Here is a 21,459-nt window from a genome sequence, read left to right as displayed (position 1 = left end):
CATGTCACCTTTATCATCTCTAACTCCTTTTACAGCACTCTTGCCTCCATTCCTAAGCTTCTTCAACAATCTCCAGAATATTTTGCCACCTTCTTGATATTTATTTTCTATGTTCTTGCCAAAGTCCTCCCATGACTTTTGTTTAGCTAGTTTTACACAGTGTTTGGCATTCGTGCATTTGTCTCTGTATTCTCTAAGAGCACAAGCTGACTTATTTGCCAGGAACTTTTGATATGCTTTCTTCTTTTCCTTCACTGCCTCTTTAACTTCCTGTGTCCACCATGGAGTCCTGATTTTAATATCCTTGCAGACAACCGCGCCACATATCTCTTTCACTGAATCAATCAGGGTTTTCTTCAAGGCTTGCCACTGAATCTCCAAGATCTTCCTGTTCTCAAACTCTTTCATTTTTTCTTCAATAATCTTTTTGTATTTTAGTCTACAGTTCACATGTGAGAGCTGCTCAACTTTTATTCGCTTTACAACTTTCTTAGATGTTATACTTTTCAATATGAAATTCAATTTTATCCTGCTCAAGACTAAATAGTGATCGCTTCCAATTTCAAATCCTCTGTACACTCTGGTGTCCTGCACCAGGGAGAAAACATCACTATCAACAATAACATAGTCAATGAGACTTTTCTTATTCCTTGCCTCTTCTCTCCATGTGAATTTGTGCACATTTTTATGTTGAAACATGGTGTTAGTAATAACCAGTCCATGTCCTATGCAGAATTCCAACAGGTATTTGCCATTATTATTAGCTTTACTCTTTTCTCCAAATTTTCCCAAAATATTTTTGTATGTCTGACAATCATTTCCTACTCTGCTATTCAGATCCCCAACAAGGACCAACTTTTCCTTTTTCACTGTGTTAGTTGCTTTTTCTAGCATCATAAAATTCCTCCACTTCTACCTTAGTAGAACCTTCTGTGGGATCATAGGCACAAATAAGTCTCATTGTCCAGTTTCTCATTCTCATATTTGCCACATCACTCTATTTGAGACAGCCTGCCATTCAAGATTAGCCTCGTATTTTGTGTTGAATACTATGGCTACTCCTCCTTTTTCTTGATTGTCATTGCCTGAATATAACATTTTGTATTTATTGCTCAGAAAGATCTCACCAGTTTTTGTCTTTTATTTCAGTCACCCCTATTATGTCGATCTGATACTTATCTAATTTCTCAGCTAGCTCCATTTCTTTGCTATTCAGGCTTCTTATGTTGATAGTACCGATCTTTAACTCTGGTGATGTTGAGTTGGGTTGTGTTTTCAGATTTGTTCCAGTAGCTGACTTTTCACTGTTCTCCCTGGTGAAAACAACAGGGGCCTTGTTTAACCAGGCGACGCCCCAGCCGGCATAAAATTTTGTCATGTTGTACCCAACAGGGGGCACCACGAGAAGGTGAGGATTGGACATTAGGTCAGAAGCCCTGGTCTGTTCTCCACATTCCTTTAAAGGCTATGTGGAGGTCTCCTCTCAGTTATATAGCTTTGACCCTTAAGCACCCCTGCATTTCTTGATGTGGATAATACACAGAGATTTCTTTTTACTTATTTGTCTACAACCTAAAATGATCCCCAACTGTTTATATTAAATCAAATTTACATTAAACATTTTCAGTTATAAATAAAAATCCTACTTATGTTTGCCTTTTAAAAATATTCTACAAATGAAATTAGACTTACTTGTTCATTTTTTCAGCTAACACAGGATTAAAAGTCATGACCCAAAGGCAAAATGTTAGTTGATACTGAATTTGAAAATTGACTCGTCCAGCAAGAACAGTAATTAATCTATAAAATGGAATAAGTTTTTAATACATGAATAAGCCATTAAAATTATTCACATGTTAATTCTTCTCCAATTAATAAAAGGAAAAAAGATGGTAACCTTGAAGCATGTTAAAAGTGAGCTAGATTTGGCTCACTATGGCTGAAGCAACTAAGACTATGAGACCCATATATTATATGTCTCAATTGCATTTATTCTCTGACTAGTCTGTTTTTTATGGAATGAGATCAAACTTTGAGGCAGAAGACCTCCATGGAGATGACTTTCATTGCCAGTGAAACACCATTGCCATGCCTATAAAAGTTTAAAAAGCTAATGATATGGGTCATGGCCTTGCTGGGAATGCTCTTGACACCATAATTATTCAACTAGGTGAGCCAGTGCCTTCTTGACTTGAGGTTCAGCAGTAAAGCAATTTTTACAGGACTGATGTAACCTATCGGTAACACTTCAGGAGGCTTCCTGATCAGCTGGCAAATAATGCTGATGCTTATTCTGCCAGGCTTACTCTATTAGCTAGATTTGGGCACAAATTAGTTTTTTTTTTCCCCAGTGCTTGTGTCATAAACTTAATGATTGTACTTTGTGTAATGTGTATTTGTCTTACTAATACATTTTTAAACACTCACAACTAGGATTCATAGAAAAGAACCACAGTTAGAGGGGAAATAAAGTAAGCCATTCTTTATTTTCATACTGGTGCTACTGTGACATGATAATTTACAATAGTGCAGTTACCAGGCACTTATTTACAATATATTTATATCCAACTGATAAAAGAAAAAACATAAATATATTTAAAATATATTGTTTCTTTTATCAATGGGAGAGAGAGACTATGCAGCCATTGACAGTTAGGGGGAATGGTTATAATCATTTGCTTGTGTGTCAAAGATATTATCCTCCTTCCATTTTATGGTGCTCCAGGTGATGATCTTAATATGAAGATCGAAACGTCAGGATATTAAAAGAGTTGTTTATAACATGGTTGTAAAGTCCATAATTTCTAAAAGGCCAAAGGCAAGAAACTTGCCTCCTGTCCAAATGAAAGCCATGCCTTCTTGCTAAGGCTACTGGATGCAACTTCTGCTCACCTGCTCTTCCACCTCTCTCTCTTTCATCCTGATGATATCATTGTTACTTCACCCAAAGATCTCTTAGCATTGCTCTTTTCCTCAAACTTTTGCATAGATGACCAAGGGAAATAGACTCCAATCTCAGCACTGTATGCCTTCTGTATTTTTTTGACAAAAAAAAAAAAAAAAAAAACATCAGAAAATTATTAAAGAACTCAGACCTGATGGCATCTCTCCAATTGTTTGCAAGAAGCAGAAGAGGTGTTAGCTGTGGAGACCTAACACCTGTCCTGCATCATCTCTACAATCTATTATACATAGTTAATAGGTATCCCAATGCATGGAAGCAATCTCATATCCAGATTATTCCAAAAATGGGAGACAGAAGGGTACCATCAAATGCCACCATCACCTCAGTCCTCTCTAAAATAAGAACTTCTCCACTACCCAAAGTGTCCACCAGTTAATCAATAACCACTAGTAGAGATTCGGTCATTCACAGCTGACATCTTAGCTTACATCACCCACTACTGGATGTGCCATGGAAAAATTCTGGAAATATCAAGAACTGCCTCATTTCCAGAACTTTTCAGCATATCTGGCATCGAGGCTTGCTAAACAAATTGCCATGCTTTGGACTCTGCCACCCTCTGTAATTGGTTAGCCAGCTTTCACTCCAGAAAGATTCTGAAAATTCTCATTCTCTGCAAGTCATGGTAGATGACTCTCTCTCTTCAAGCTTCACCACCAATGTAGGAAGGCTTCAATGCTCTGTCTTATCACCTACTCTCTTTCTCCTGTAGGTAAATAACATACTCAATCACCACTACTCCTATCCACAGACAATAATACTGTTCATTCACTCTACTCATTTGACAAACATTGCAGTACTCTGATATCATAAACTTTTAAAGATTATCTACAACAGGTGCCTTTAACAGTGATCTATATATGCTACCATCCTTCATTGGGGGGGGGGGGGGAATTGTTCAATGCCACCAAAACAAAGTCTTAACTTTTCTCTCGCAAAAGAGACCTCAGCTCACCTACTATTACCCTCAATAATACACAAATAACCCGACAAGATCATATCTCTCTGCTTGGATTAAATTTACTTATAGTCTCTCCTAGTAGAAAAATGTATCAATACCATCCTTAGCATCCAAAAAAAAACAAAACAGGCACACTCTCTTTCATTAAAAACTGCTATTTTTACCCAACCATTAACTATATACAAATCCCAAATCCACCCATGCTAACACTGGTCACATGTTTCAGGTGGTGCATCTAAAACTTTCCTAAAAATTCTTGATACACTGTCCAGAGAAGAGCAGTTTAGCTTATAGGTGATCCCTTTCATAGATTCACTTCCACTTCTATCTCACAGATAGAATGTTTCAGCACTGTGCCTATTCTACATGTACTTCAATGGTCACTGCTCCACCATCATTCCTCTACTTTCTATTGCACCTGTTACTACAAGAGCAGCAGCAGCTGCCTAGCATCCTTTTACTGTACAACTGAACATATCAAACCTAGTTCTCCTCTTCCTCTTTTATTCTTTGTCATTCTCTGCAAGAAACTCTTCAAAAAACATCAATACAATTCTATTTCAGTCATTACCTGCTCCTCACACACGGCACTGATATGCTTATTAACCTTTCGACCCCTTTCATCTACAGCAGCAATAAAAAGATGGACGCCACTGGTATGTTTAGCTTGAAAAATAATAAGGTGGTTATTATATCTGATTTATTTCTGCCAGTTAGATAGTTAATTATCAACAAGTACATAATACACTGTGTGTGTGGTATAGACAGGATCTGCTTTTCCAAAGTGGAAAAGATTAATTAAATTCTTAAATTCACATTTCTGCCAAATGTGTAACAAAAATCCAATAGAGTAAAAAATGATAAATGATGGCTAAGCACACTTTTTTTAATATCAGAACTTCACATGTAAAGTCACATATTTTAATTTATTAGTTTTTGAAAAATACCTTATTTCTTGACACTCTCAAGAGCACAAAAAAACAAGCAACTACAAAACTAGTGTTACACCTGATATCTTAAGAATGTAGAATTCTCAGCTATCATGGTGTAACATGAAGAATAAATATGAACATGAAGAATTAAAAACCCTGCAAAAAAAGAAAAAATAATAATAGATGAATTATTTAAAAGAAAAAGAAATATTCTTGCATCCAATAAAATATACAAAAAATAAAGGTGTTTTTTTGACCTAACTAAGAAAGAAAGAAAGAATATATTAATGTTGTAATATGATTAAAAGAGAAAATTTAACTAAATAAGACAAAAAAGGATTAGTCATAAGAGATGGTATGTGAGAGGCTAGAGATTAAAATATTAAGTGAATTCATAGAAAAAATTTGGAAAGGGGATTAAGTTAGAGGCTAGTGGAAGAAAAACAACAGACTATCGCTCAGGGCCGATTCCCGGATTGAGACTTCGTTTGGCTTGCCGACCAAAGGACGTTTGGCAAAAAAAAAAAAAAACCGCTACCCTAATTGGTCGGTGAAGTAAAAAACAAGTAGGGGGCGGAGAAAAGAAGTTAAAGAGGGTGCCGTTAGGAGAGCAAGTATAAAAGGGTTGGAAACCCCTCCCAGAGGGCTTTTTTTGGTTTTTGTTTTGGTTCTGTTCCAGAGGAGTTCTCTACGAGCTCCATGGCATAGGTTTCACGCGGTTTTCCTGAGTGGAGATTGGGGGTTATATCTCCGTCGTCACAACATGGAAACGAAAGTGAGTGGGATTTCAATTCCGGATTTCCTATGTAAGAAGCGAAGAATGCCATAGAGTCAAAGAAAAGGAAACATATTCTTTGTGTTTCAACTTCAGTGACAACCACAAGAAATGGAAAGCTATAAAGTTATCGATATCCACGTCGCAAGTCGCACAGCCGTCATATAGATGATTCAAATTGTGTCCTGAATTACGGAAGTTTAAGACCGTGTAAGCATAGTTCAACTCCAAAAGGAATGTAGGAGTAGCAGATTATCGGAGAGGTTATACCAAGCTAGTTCAATCAGAAAAAGGTAAAGGCCCATATGAAAAACTCAAGAAAGAAAGGTACTGTAAAATATATCTAATGTTAACTAAAAGTTGTCTGTAATGAGTATCATTATTCTAATACGAAACTGTTGAAGTGACCAAGGAAAATTTATACTAGGACTTTAGTATCTGACAGAATATATTAAAAGTAAGCTGGCTAGTGTGAATGTTATGTGAATAATTAAGTGTCCTGAGAATTTTGCATGTCTATCGTAATGTATAGGAAAGTTAAAATGTCATAGTTGTGTGTTAGTGCTGAAAAAGGTTTAGTTAATCTACTTAGTTTGAATAGTTAAATAGTGTGAATTAATCTTATTTGTCCATGTCCAATGAATTTACGTGTTGAATGTGTATGGCGGCATGATCGTAATACTAGTTATGTGTTAGTGCAGTAAATGGTTTAGTTAATCTACTTAAGTTTGAATAGTTAAATAGTGTGAATTAATCTTATTTGTCCATGTCAAGTGAATTTATGTGTTGAATTGTTATGGCGGCATGATCGTATTACTCATTATAGGATCATAGCCTAATTACTTGTAATAAGCTAATGTTAGTTTGTAAGTATTTAGTTTAGCATTAAATTGAGTAATCACAAAAATTGAATTGTACCATGTTAAGGAATTTAATAAACCTTTTTCTTGCACTAATATTTTCTAACTGCACTAATTCTTGCACTAATAAGTATATTAGTGCAAGAACAGCAAGGATCATACTGCACCAAACCAAAGGCTAAAGCAGTACACAAGATAAAAATAAATAGTAATAAAGAGATAAATTAGTAAATAACTTGTTATGTACAAAAAGCAAATTAAAAAAAAAAATAAGTTAAACAATGTAGTATCTACACATAAATAGAATTTATAATTTACTTGGATTACTGTGCACAGATTTGGTCTCCCGGGTTCCAAGGGGATAAAGAAGCTGTGGAAAGGGTGCAAAGAAGAGTTACAAAGATTATATCCAGATTATGGGATTTAGATTATTACGAGTATGTGGATTACAGACTCTGGTTAACAGGAGAAAGAGGGGTGAAATGATAGCGGTCTATAAACTTTTGAATGGGTGTTATAGCATTTCAAATCATGAAAATTTTCGTTATATGGAGGGCAGGGAGAGAATACGGGAGCATCCATGGAAGGTAAGGTTGTTCTCAGTCAAGAAAGGGGTAAGAGCTAGGTTTTTCTCTCAGAGAGTAGTGAGTGAGTGGAAAAATTTGCCCTTAGGGGTAGTGAGTGCATCTAGTGTAAATGAATTTAAGGGAAGGTATGATAGCTGGGTTGGATAATTTACAGCTGCCCTTGATGAGTCCTTGACTACCTGGAGGTCTCAGATAATAATAATAATAATAATAATAATAAAATGTATCTGTATAAATTAATTCTTCATAAAAAGTTAAACACTTCTGAGTCTGATAAAATCTGCCTGAGTACATACGGCTCAGCCAGATTAGTAAAAATTTCATTCCTTTCTCATGTGAAGTGCTACCACTCCACCAGAACATGACAAATGGTGAGATGGGTATTGCATTGTTCATACATAAATGAGTCATTAGCCCTCAGTAAATAAGAATGTGTTAAGATACACATCCTATACAGAGCCAAACAAACACAACTTTCTTCTGTTTTTACATTGACTAGACTGCCAATGCTAATTACAAGCATAATCTCATGCGGTTTTGTTTGTCAGTGCTTCCTGTCATGAAGACTGTCACTGACTGATTAGCTTTGATCTTATAGTAGTCTGTCTGTATATGGGACTGAAACAGCAAGTAGAACAAGTATGAGCTGATCTAGCAGCTGCATTGCAGTCTCATTCTCTCAATTCCAATTGGGGTGGGAATCCAGCACAAGTGAACATCAAAATCAAGGGTTCCTCATTTTATACAAGATTTCTGAGGTTCTATAACTGTTGTATAAAATAAAGACCACTCATACAAAGGAGAAGAAGAAGATAGCCTTGTTAAGAATTCAATGAATTCTTTATTGAATTCATTGAATTCTTACAATCATGTTTTCTAAAGTGGTGCGCACTAGAGTGACTGGTAAATGCCAGCGGGTGTATTCCCATAAGCTCTCTGGTCAACTTATTTTTATGAAATTTTCAAAATTTCTACACTCGGTTTTGAAATAATGCTGGACCTAATACCCACTTGATTTTTATAATTTTTGCATCACCGAACTGAAGCCTTTTAGTTCGGTGATGCAAAATATAAATATAAATCATACATTTTTTTGGTAGTAGTTTTGCATTACATGCAAAAGTGCAAGCTGAATGGTGTGAAACTGAATAATTACTGAAATCAAATGGGATCTTTCTGGATATAATAAAATCAGGAAACACGAGTACAACAGATCTGGTAAAAAATAAAAATACCAAAATATATATACATAAAATCAATAAAAATAGAAAAAATTCCTTGACCCATATATGATGCAAATGTACTATAGGTTCACAAATAAACCTTTCAAGGTGGGAGCCACATAACTATTCATATATCCCAGTGATGAATAGGATCAAACCATCAGTGTGCTCTGCAATGCAGTGTGGGATCCATAATCAAGCTTTGATCGAACAAGTTCACAATAAAGGCAAGGCAAGGAAAATTGATCTGCACCCCACTCTGTAGAGGAGAGTGTGAAGAATATTCAATGCACTTTTACCCTTTTCTCTAAGTTGGAAAATGTAGGCAAGGAATGCAAGCTTTCTGTCAAAAATAGTCCTAAGAACTCAGCTTCTGTTACTACTGTAATAATTGTTTATCCCATCCTAACTCTAGGCAGAGAGTGCATTTTTAACAGAAGTGTACTCAGACACTTTTTTCTACTGAAAACTTGAATCCATTCCTAACAGCCCACAAACTGACATGATCGATGACTTTCAATAACCTCCATATTGTAAGAATGATGCCATATCGTGAAGTTGTCTACATAAAGCATTGCCTACAGTTCAGATTAGTGAGTCTTGGGCCAGCTATCTCTGATTGGCTACCAGTGGAGATTGAACTACACATATATAAGTGCGTGCACACACACATATCTACATACATCTGCTTGTAGAGTGCCTCCGTAGCTTGGTCAATATTGACCAAGTGTGTGCACGCACACTTGGTCAACATTGTGTGCGCGCACGCACACACCTACATACATCTGCTTGTAGAGTGCCTCCGTAGCTTGGTCAACATCGATGATATCCTTTGGATGGAAAGTTCTGGGTTCAAATCCCAACAAGGCAAAAAAACCTTTATCATTGCTTTTCAACTAAAGATGAGTCAACTGGTCTAATATGGAGATAGCAGGGTTTTTCTTCTTGAGAACTCTGGCTTTTTATTCCACAAAGCAGGCAAAAAACACATACACAATTTACAGACACACAGCAGAAAACATATATAGGATTAACCACCCTAACATAAGCAGTAACTGTTCTAGACATCTGTTTACTGAAGTGCCCTTTCAAAGTTCCAATGATGCTAAGAATTTTTGCTTTTTTATATGCAATGTCAATTTCTCCATTGGGGCTTATGTAGTTTCCTAGATATTTAAATTTGTTCACTTGTTCTATTACTTTGTTGTGGATGACTAGTTTGCATCTTTTAATTTCTTTACTTTGAAATGCTATTGATTTTGTTTTATTCATTGAGATTTTCATGTCATACTGTTCTATTATTTTGTTCAATACATGTAGATTTTTCTGTAATTGGTCTTTATTCTCAGCAAAAATAACTTGATCATCAGCATACGAAAGGCTGCTTAATTCTTTATTTCCTATGATTTTGTTTTTCCTCCACTCTCTTGAATTTTTTTTTTTGTGCGAACACACACACTCATATATATATATTGAAGAGTACTGGTGATAATCCACTTCCTTCAATGAGACCTCTACTGGTTTTAATTTTTTTGTTATTTATTATTATTAATTTTAATATAGCTTTCTTCCATTATATTTGCTATTGCTTTGGGAGTTTGAAGTGGAGCTTTCAATTCACACAGTATATTAATTAATTTTGTTCTGTTAATTTTATTATATGCTTTCTCATAATCCAGGAAGACCATATATGTTGCCAGACTAAATTCTATTCTTTTTTTTTTCTATAATTTGTTTGAGTGTAAATGTGGGATATGTGCAGGATCTTCCTTTCCTAAAGCCACACTGTTGTTCTCCAATAATTTCCTCAGCCCATGGTGTTAATTTACTTTTAATTATATCTAGATATATTTCATAGCACATATTTAATAGGGATATTCCTATGTAGTTTCTGTAATCCTTTCTGTTTACATTTTTGAATATGTTTATGACTACTACTGTCTTCCATTCTTGTGACATGTTTCCTTCTTTCCATATTCTGTTTAGGAATTTAATTTAACGTAACTGAAATGGTTTAGAGCTGTATTTGTATAGTTATGAATTTATTTCATCTTCTGTAGCTTTTCCATGTTTTAGGTTTTCCACTATTTTCTTTGGATCATTAAACCGTATTGGTTCTTAATTTGTTGTTTGAGTTATTGAATATTTACTTATTACTCGTTTTATTTCAATTTGATTATTATTATTTAGAAGCTGGGTATAGTGATTGGTCCATTTTTTGGGGGAAGGGCCTTCTGACTGTAGATTATCCTTTGTTTCTTGAGTCTTTTTTTAATGATTTTATAGCTCTTTAGTTGAGGTCCATTTATGTCATGCTCTAATCTTGATACAAATTTTTCCCAATCTTGTCTTCTGATTTTCCTGGTTTCTCTTCTTGTTATTGCTCTGTTTCTTTTATATTCTATTTTATTTCCTATATTCTGTCATTTAACCATTTAAGGTATGTTTCTTTTTTTCTTTCTTATTAAAGATTCTATTTCTGGGTTCCAGGTTCTGAGCCCTTTCCTTTTTCTTCGTAATTTTGTTCCTATGGTTTCATATGCTGCTTGTTTTACTATTTGTTTACTGTTTTGCCATTCATTTTCTATATCTGTATCTTCATTTATTTTCTTTGTATGATTTGTAAGTCTTCTTTGATACAGTTCTCTGATACTATCTTGCTGTAACAGTTACAGTATTACAGTATACAGTTACAGTATATTGCTAAAATTGTTCTATTTTATTATCAGTTATTGTGGTTAATCTCTTACTGTGCCTAATTTATAAATTAAACTTTATCATAGGTATGTATATAAAGGAAAAAACATAGCATATATATATATAGGGTTTGGTACTATCCGCGTTTCAGGTATCCGCAGGGTTGGAACGTATGCCCCAAAGATAAGGGGGGGGGGCTACTGTAATAATAAAAATTAACAAAATAGAAAAAATTATTAAAAAATCCTTAGCTGCTCATGGTACCAAGATACTACAAATTTATATTTTAATATAAGTATATACAGACTTAAACATAGGTATATTAAGCTTGTAAACCTATAAGTTTATAACCTTTAATATTTTTATGAGTTGCATAAAAATATGTGTCATAAATGTTGAAGGTTCAATGCTGATCCCATACATATCTTTGAAAAATTAATTGACAGTCCAAGTTTGTATTATATGCATTAAAGCAACATACACATACATAAAATATAAAAGCAGTATGTAGTAAAATGCTTTGGAAATCAAATGAAAATGAAAAGATTTAATATTTATTATTTAAAGAAGTAAGCAAGTGAAATTTCTTTTTCAGTTTTTCATTTTTTTTTTTTTTTTTTTTTTTTTTTTGTCTCTGATGAGATTAACATTTCATCCCTCCCTCCCCAGTACTATTCTTGAATTTTTCAAAATGGCTAGTTTTGATTAATGAAAGGTAAGTTAACAATGCCTACTGTATGTGCATATGAAGTATCAGAAAAGTTCACATCTGTTTCTTTATGCTAATCTATTATTTTTCAAGGTTGATATTATCCATTCCATCTCATCTTCCGTTTAACAAATTAGGTCCAATAGTGTGCCATGGCCAAGTAACTTATATGAAAAGGTTTTTCATAAACCTATTTTATACTTCTGTCCTAAATGCAACTGGAACCTAGATCTTTTGGGTCAAATCAAAGCCACCACTGTCAAAATAATGCTGTTATTACAGAAGAACCAGTTAGTAGTTGTATGAAATATAAATTCCTCCATTTATAAGCAGAGAAGTTTTTGGTTTTAAGAAAAACTGTTTTGTTTTAGAATAACTTCTATGAGGAAAAAAAATTACACGCTTACTACAGGATAGCTCATGAGTCATGAAGGTGTTTAAAATGTGAATAATTTTTTGATTATTAATTTTTGCATTTAATTTTTTTATTATTTTCATGTATTCTAAGAAACATTTGGGAAACTAATCATGGAAAAGTTCACAATCCAACAAGCCGAAATCGTGCAATTTTATTTTGAAAATTAGCATTTTGGGTGAGCAAATAATTTCACGAAGATCTGCAATTAATTGGCCATTGCGTTCTCCAGATCTGATGGCTCCCGACTTCTTCCTATGAGGATACCTGAAGGAAAAGGCGTATGTGAACAAGACCCAAACAATCCGACAGCTGAAGGAGAACATTCATGCAGAAATTACGGTGCTGCAGCCAGAAACATTAACAGCTGTCATGAAATATGCTGTAGGAGGGTCCATCTTTTGAAGCCAAAAATGGAAGGCATTTGTATGATGTGGTTTTTCATAACTAATAAAAAAATCTTCTGGTTCTGTATTTCATTAGAGCATAAAAAAGAATACAAATAATTAATAAATAAAAAAGTTATTAAATGTTTAAACCCTTTTTGACTTATGGGCAACTATGTATAACTATTAAAACATTGCACTGATAAATCTAGTTTTACTGTACTCACGTAGAAATTCCATCCACTCCAACAAATGCAATTCTGTATTCATCTATGCGTAACATCATTTGAAGACAACGAGCTACAGACTGGATATATTCATTTCCCTAATTGCATAACATATGAAAGTTTCAAAAATTCATATTTTAAAATATGGAAAATCTCTTGTAATAATTTAATTAAGATTTTAATTACATTAAAATATGAGGTTTACAAGTCTTTTTCCTAATACACATGACTTTCAATAGAGCAAATAATGTAATAACAAATTACTAAAACATACTGACCAAAGCTCTGTAGATACAATGCCAATACTGAAAAGAAATTCCCTACAGTAAATTAACCACTATAATAAACTTTTCTGTGGTTCTTAGGATTTTGCTGTAGCAATAGTTGGCTAAATGTGCTATCAAGAAAAGGAAACTAATTAATAAATAACATAAAATAGATTTAACTTATGTATATATTTTTTATTAGTATAAAATTTGCCCTAGTATCAAGAGCATTTTCAGTATGACTTTCAAATTAAACAAGAACAGAAACCAGTATTATTCAAGAATGAAATGTGTGAGCTGCATATACATAATGTAGAGCATCATGTTCTAATTATATTAAGCTTCTAATAAAAAAAAAAAAAAAAAAATTAAGTTAATGATGGAATTTGTGAAGAACTATTCCCCATAAGTGGAATAATTTAAGTCTCATCTTTTCTATTTAGATTCAGTTGATGTAGTTAGGTCTCACAACTCTCTTTGTATAAACACTCGATTTAATTTTTTTTTTCCAAATATTTAATTTTCTTCCAAAGAACTTGTGGTAATAGTGTGCTCTGCAAGTCCTGATTGCTCTCGTTCATGGAACTTAATGTAGCCTAAATGTTCATCACAATGCACAGCTGCAAATCTACCTGTTTGGCCGAAATATGCTAATCCACACTGACAAGGAATTTGATACACTCCAGGATGAGCTAAAGGTCCAAGTTTATCTTTAGCTGAGCCTAAAAAAAAGTAGATATCTTGTTGATAGGATGGAAAGACACTTGTACGTCAACAAATCAAAGTAGTTTGACTATACCTTCTGAGATGCCTTTAACAGAGGGAATAGTGACATGACAGACCACCTCTGTATAATTATTACAATGAGAGCCAGATGACAAGGAAACTATAATTACTAATTATCTTGTTGACATACAATTCAGTAAAACCATTAGTAAGGAAGATGAACTTGATGTGATTTATTTCTTGAACTCAATGTGCTAGTCTTAATCATCTTCATTATAACAACCTATTCTTATGGTCCATACAAGTTTGCTGTAACGAGAACCAGATGAATATTGTGCTCCTGTTTTTACTTTCAATGAAGCTCTATATATCTCAATTTGTCTTTCTATACTGATATACCACATTCAGATTATTATATATTGCATTGTAATTTACCTCTAGCAGTATTTCCCAAAGTGTGGTACATACTCCCAGGCAGTGGTGAGCTAATGGAAATTTTAACAAACGGCTTGCATTATCAAGCAAAAAAAAAAAAAAAAAACGCCCTTCTAATACTTATATTGTGACTTTGTAGCGCTTCTGACAGGTATGATAATTCCCATAAGATATCAATCATGAATGCTAGATCAGGGGTCGACAACATGCGGCTCTTTGAATGAATAATTGCGGCTTTTTTCGTTATTAAACAATCAATTTTTGAATAATGCAAAATGAATATTTATTATTATATTTACGGTTATTTTGCCTGTTTCTGTTTAGCAGTGATTAAATTGAAATGGAAAAAACTCGGGTTTTTTCCATTTCAATTTAATTCTCTCACATTGCTAACCCCCCCCCACACACACACAGAGTAGTATGGACATCGCAGAAAGAAAAAAGCCACAACAAAAAAAAAAAGGTATGTGTAAATTTTTCTTCCTTTATGCTACATATATTTATTGGTAAATATACATCTACAATGCCCTAAGAATCCGTGAGTAAAAAAGCCAATGACATTTAAACAGGGGCACTCCTAAACAGAAGCAGGCAAAATAACTGTAAATATAATAGTTTGTAACATGGGAGTTTTCCCAGTAATAATATCCATGAATATTATTTATTAAATTAGAAACTAAAAAATCCTAAATATAGCATTTGCAATAAATGAAGGACATTTTACATTAAGTCAAGGATATTTTACAATTGAAAATAGTACATGCAATGCTGAAAAATTTAATACTTTCATGTTTGAACTCTTCGAAATCATAAGCTATAATCCTTCTTTGCATTCGTCTTGGATTATCATGGATAATGCAAGAATTCATAAACCCACTGATTTGTCAAATATTTGTTTTAATTATTCATGCCAATTAAAATTACTTTTACCATATTCGTATACATGCTTAGAAATCCCATAGAAAACATTTTGTCGAAGATAAAATGTTATATGAGAGAGGTCTTGTCTTCAGGAATGGAAAGAAATAATCTTCCTGATTTGATTCAAATATTTTCTAATATGAATTTTGTTAATAGTAAGTTGAGAAACCAACTAAACAACGTGAGTCTTTCGTCATGTTTGAAAATGAAAATTACGGCGTATTCGGCGCATATTGGGAAACTATCCCAAGAATTTCAACAGCAAAAGTCACACTAAGAAGATATTTTAAATTTAAAAAAATTAAAGAAATAGGTAAGTTATTGGATTTTATTTATACATGTTTTTGTAAGGAGGAGGAAATCTTTGTTTTATTATTTAATATTTAAAAATATCATATAATTTCGTGTGACATGTCACCCCTGTGTTTTAAGTATGATAACGTGTTATTGAAAAAAAAAGAACTGAATAAATAATTTAATTATAATATTTTTCAATGTAGTTTCTAAATTTAAAGCAGTGGTGAGCAATTAAATAGTAAATCAAATACTCGGTTTGATCCACACAAAGAATATTTTCTTTTTCTTTGATAAGAAAGTATTAATTTATTTTCCATTATTTAAGTATATTTTTAATTTTTTAACCTGCACAAATAAATCCACATGTAAAAATCAACATTCATAAAATAGATCTTTAATTAAAATATACTAATTTTGCCGTACAAAACGAACACCGTGGACCGCACAAAAAACCTGAGAGGGTCGCATGCAGCCCGTGGACCATTTGTTGCCCATTACTGCGTGCAGCTCCCTAAATTTTTTTAACAGATATAATTTAAAAAATGGCTCTTCACTCCAAAAAGGCTGCCGACCGCTGTGTTAGATCTTTTAAAAATTCCAAATTGAGAAGTCGGTTTAAAAAGCCCTTATATTTATCGTTCGATGCACAATGCTTGCATAAAGCTGGGAAATTTCTCCACAAAGCAAGAGCCGTTCGTAAACTGCAAGTTGCCGATCGTGGTCCAAACACACGGCCGATCTTTAAAATTTCGATACCAAGGTCTTTTGCAATCGTATTTAATTCTCATTAAATACGATTTAATAAGATATTGATTTTTTGGTGATTGATGATAAAAAGCATATAATTTATTCATAAATATTTCAAAATGATATATTTGTTTAATGTTTTTTATTGAATCATCTAATGCTAAGTGTAAATGATGAGCCAATGCCAAATCACAACGTTGGGAAATTTTTGTAGAAATTTGATTGCAACACCTGATTTGTTTCCTAATATTACACTAACTCCATCAGAACAAAATTCGATGCAATGATTTTTTTATATAGTTATCAGTAATTGAATGTATACATGCAATTATAGTAACATGTATACATTCCACGGTGGTATTTTCTAGTTCTACAAGATTATTAAACAAGAAGAACAAGGGGCTCGCAAATTTGAGAAAAATTTAACAAAGGGCCCCCGTGAGCCCCTTATAGCTCACCACTGCTCCCAGGTCTTTCAGAGATAACTTTGATTACCTTTTGTTTATTTACTTTTTATATTTTTGTCAATTTTTATGCAGATAAGTGCAGGTCTATTTTATAATTAATCTTTCAATAACTAAAATATTTAAAAAAAAAGATTTAAATAAAATCTGTCTCTGCATGTATCAACTAAACTCTGTTAGGGTAATGCCTGGAGGAAAGCATGATCTCATTACAATTGCATGGTTTGAACTGTTTGTATTAAACGTTTAAATTCAAATAGTTCAAACCATGTGGTTGGAACTCTCCACTGAATTTCATTCAAACAACAACTAAACATGTATTTAATATATAAAGTTTGAAAAAAAAAAAACTGCTCTAGTAGGTAAAAGTAATATTTCCTGTTTGCTGATGATCAGTGCTTTTGTTCTGGAAAAAAAGGTGCCGGTACTCACCATGAAGTAATCTTCATGGTGAAATAATTACTTACAGCAACTTCCACACTTTTAACATGTCCTCCGATATACTCTTGTCATCTCTAGATCGCTTCTTGCTTTTGGTATCAACTGCAGAATGACGACCTCGGGACATCCATGAGTCCACATATTTGCTAGGGTTGAACTGAGTGAGAGGAGGCCCTACTATTCTGATGAACATCAGTGCAGAAGTTGTCTGTATAAGCAGAGATGACTTAGATGAAGTTACTATAAGATTCATCTGAGAGAAACTCCTTTCACATTCACTGGAAGATATTGCAATTGTGTCCAAAATGCGCTTTAGAGGACGTAGTATGTCCGGGACTTTATTTTCTTGAAGATATTCACAGAAACCATGAACTGCTTCTCTTTCATTCAAGCAAAATTTGCGTGCTAACTTTTTAATTTCAGCTTCACCAAATGTCAGATGCTTCCCAGGATTTTTTGGCCAATACTTGGAATCTAAAATATTAGCACATTCAGGCAAATCAGCATCATCTCCTTCAAGCAGACGCTTTCCAACAGCTTCTTTCAGACTTTTATAGAAAGCAGATGAACTTATTGCAGGACTGTGTCTTTCATTTTTGTGGACCTCAATCCCTTTGAACTTCATGTTCTGACTCTGAAGAGAAATACTGTAGTACGGACCAGGATTTTCAATTCTTTCTTCAAAAAGTTGAATTGTATTCTTTATCTTCCTGTCTGCTTTGTACAAGTCAATATTTCTCTCTTATAAATCTAGACTTAGTTCACTAAGTTCTTGGAGAGCATCACACATAAGGCCCAAATCAAGAACAAACTTGCATGACGTTATTTTTCTTAAAAGGCCCTCATAAAGAAAGCGATCTATTTTGCTTCTGCTGTCTTCTTTTGCCTCCAGAAAGTGATGGATGAGGGCTTCAAAGTCTTGCCACACTGCAGAAACAGTGCGAAAGCTAGTTGCAACCCAGCAAGTGCTTAAAATTCTGCCAATTTTAAGAAGTTGAAGTTCTAGAGTTGTTGCACATTCCTGTAGTTCCCTAGCATTCTTAGGTGAAATATGATAAGTCACATACAGTTTGTCCATGAAACTCTTAAAGCGATTCACTCCTGCCACACTGTTCACTGTGTCACTAACAGACAATTCAAGGTGATGGCTAGCACAATGCCAGAAAATAACACTAGGAAACTTCTCTTGCATTAGCCTCCTTACACCATTATGCACACCACACAACATGGCTGCATCATCACAAGTTAGAGACAATAAATACTCTTTTAAGTAATCTTCAGATAATCCTAAACACTCAAGATGACTAATTAAAGAGTTTAGAATTCCTCTAGCAGTTACATCTGATATAAGTAATGATATTTTGTTCTCGGGGTTCACTATATTGTCTATTAATGTTTTTCTCATTTCATTTATGATATGGCTCACAACATTAATGAGCATTTGCAGATTGAAGAATATATCCCATGTCCAGGCCATTAAGTTCCTATAAAATTATTTCGTCTTCAAAGTTGTTAAATGATTGATTTCTCCTCGCAACTTTGTGAGTGGTTCGAAACACTTTTCCTGTTACGTCTTTATTATGAGACAAAGTATTGAGGAAAACTTTCTCTAATGTTTTATTTTTGCTTCAGATTTTATTTTTTGGCAAGCTTTGTGTGCTCTCCTTATGATCATAAATCTTTTTTCTTAATGACATTAACTGTTGTTTGTGAGATTCTCCAAAACGACTGATTTTACCATTTGCCCACTCTGTTGAAATTTTCGTTCCCATGTGTTAATTGATGGCAAGACTTCAAACATCACGACACACTCTACAGTCCAACATTTTATTCTTGACATACAGCCAGTCGTTTCTCTCACAGAAGTCATTTTTCTGCAAAAGTCCAACATTTGGGCCAATCATTATCAAAATCTGCTTCCTTTTGACCACGTGGTTTCGTGATACTCTTCACCAAGTGTATTTTCAGTGGTAGTTTTCTGTTTTACAGGATCACAAGTAGATTCAACAATTTCTGCTTCTTCAGCCTTCCTTTTTTTTACTCATTGGCATAAAGTAACTACTTATTTTACTCATGTTGAACAATGATTGCAGTGATTTAATTTAGATTAATTCAAACTCACGTAAACACCTGCCTGTTGCAGAGTAAATATAGAACTCAAACTGATATTGGAAGCAATCGGAAGTGAACACAACTAACTATTTCTGGTTGCATACCAACTGGAAATAGTTAGTTAGGAAAGCAGGATACCAACTTATAGTAATCAAACTGAAAATTCAATTTGTGAACACAGTGCCATCTAACGGAATATTTATAATACATTTTGCTGTCAATAAATCGCAAATTTTTAAAAACTTAAGAAAAAAAGGTGCCGGTACTGCATACCGTTGCGTACCGCCAGAAAAAAAAAGCACTGCTGATGATACTGATCTCCTAAGAGAAAACAAATCAGATATTGAGGAAATCACAACAAAGTTAGCTCATACTCTTAAAAAAAGTGGCTTAACCATAAGTACCAAAAAATCAAAAACAATGTCAAATACCTGTGATACGAAAAAGGAAGTACTGTGGCAGAAACTGAAAATATCCTACTTGACAAGCCAGATACTAGAACAAAAAAACTTGCAAAATCTCTTCATTCACACTACTTACTTCGAGCTCTTCTACCTTACTTTACTGCTCTCCACATCATCTCTTACTTCCTCATATCTTCTGTTTACAGTAGTCGTTACTCTCTCTCCCAGCAATAACAGCAGTATTAAGCCTTGTTGACATGCTAATTAATTCAGTACTATAGAAGTAATATGGAAGTGAAACTTGTGTTTCTTCTTAAAAGAAGATGAAAAGAGGTTAATGACATCTGAAATATGGTGCTATAGATGACTCCTAAAGATATCACACACTGATCCTGTCACAAATTTTGAAACAAAGATAAAGAATTAGTTCTTTCAATGGTCCAAGGAATAATATCAGAACAAAGATCAAAAGAAACAACTCATTTGGCTTGGTTATATCACAATAGATCTAATGGTCTCTCAATGCAAGTTCTTGAAGGACTTATAAATCATAACTGATTACAAAGTAAAATATGAAATTAACAAAATACCTTCTTGGGTGGGGGGGGGGGGCTTAAACCTGGCACAAGTTCTTTTTTTTGATCATACTTATACAAAGATACAACAAACCTAAATTTTGATATTTCACACAGCTGAAACCAGCCTTATATAAATATACAGCAAAACTGATGTTTTTCAAAATATGTTGTTCTATTTTGGAACACTTTTCTACTTGGAATAAAAACCTATATTTTCAGTACACAGGGCATAAGTGTTTTTTTTTTTGTGACACTGAACATACCAACAGTTGCTATAAAAACAGCAGAGAACCTGGAACCCAAAAAGATATTTAACATTTGATGAATATGTGGTATGAACTGGAACTGTCATAGAAATCGACTGCGTTTAAATAGTTTGGGTCTGAGTCAGCTAGAAAGACTGTTGCAGGGAGAGAGTGTAATGATTACAGTGAACAGAAGATCTGAGGAAGTAAAAGGTGGTGTGGAAGATCAGAGAAGTAAGGTAATAGAGCTTGTGAATGGAGAAGTAAATAGTGTGAATGAAAAGAATGACAGACAAAGAAATGGATGGGGGGGGGGGGGAATCAGGTGGACAGAGACAATCATGAGAAGTGTGCATGCTGCATTCAGAAGTGAATATGTGAATGGACAAGAAAGGATTGAGATGGCTTTGAATATGAGGAGGGTATTTGGGTCTGGGAATGCTTATAGAATTGGTGGTGATAGAGAGAATGGCAACAGGAGTTACATTTGAGGAGTCATATCTGAGAAGTCATGTCCATGGAAGAGTTGTTACAGAACCAGAAATTCAATATTATGTTTGTATAAGAATGCCAGAGGTATCTGAAATAAGGAGAACAAAATTGTTGCATTGATCAAGTTCATCCGCTCAAAAATTATCAGGCTGAGATGCAGTTGGATGAGTATAATATACCGACAGAAAACAGAAATGAAGGGATATGGTGTTTTTTTGTGAGAATAGACAGGACAAAAAAAGAGAGAATTTGTGCCCAACCAAGATCAAGATACAAGGGACAAATAGTGTTAGTGGTTTTGAAGCAGTATAGTGTGAGGTAGAGATGGACAGAATGAAATATTTAGTTGAATGTTGCTATGGACCTGGTAATGTGGAAGGCATTATCTCTACGCTAGGCAAATGTGCTCGCTCACTCTTGTGTGAAGAAGAAGATATTAACAAAGAACTTCTTTCTTCTTACATTTCAACAAAATGGTTATTCAAAAGAAACAGTTAATAAGTTACTTTTCAATCCACCACCTCCTCGCCATATTGAAGATAGAAATAGTAAAAAAGGATACATATTCCTACTATATATCAGTTCCGTTTCACC

The 21,459-nt window shown here is 33.9% G+C and overlaps 1 protein-coding gene across 1 annotated transcript in view; it reads right to left on the bottom strand.

Annotated features, from left to right (window-relative positions):
- The window catches only part of VhaSFD (V-type proton ATPase subunit VhaSFD), a 130,790-nt gene that overhangs the window by 72,280 nt on the left and 37,051 nt on the right, over positions 1-21,459 (bottom strand). Inside the window, exons 6-7 of the mRNA XM_090405842.1 lie at positions 12,738-12,835; positions 1,693-1,800 (exon numbers count right to left, since the gene is read on the bottom strand). Of these exons, the coding sequence (XP_090261968.1) occupies positions 1,693-1,800; positions 12,738-12,835 (206 nt within the window). The remainder of the gene's footprint in view (positions 1-1,692; positions 1,801-12,737; positions 12,836-21,459) is intronic.

Source organism: Typopeltis vanoorti, chromosome 15 (assembly GCF_054136105.1).
Source record: "Typopeltis vanoorti isolate ZY-2024b chromosome 15, IOZ_Tvanoo_1.0, whole genome shotgun sequence".
In the NCBI taxonomy this organism is placed as follows: Eukaryota; Metazoa; Arthropoda; class Arachnida; order Uropygi; family Thelyphonidae; genus Typopeltis; species Typopeltis vanoorti.
This window is presented reverse-complemented; position numbering and strand designations above follow the sequence as displayed.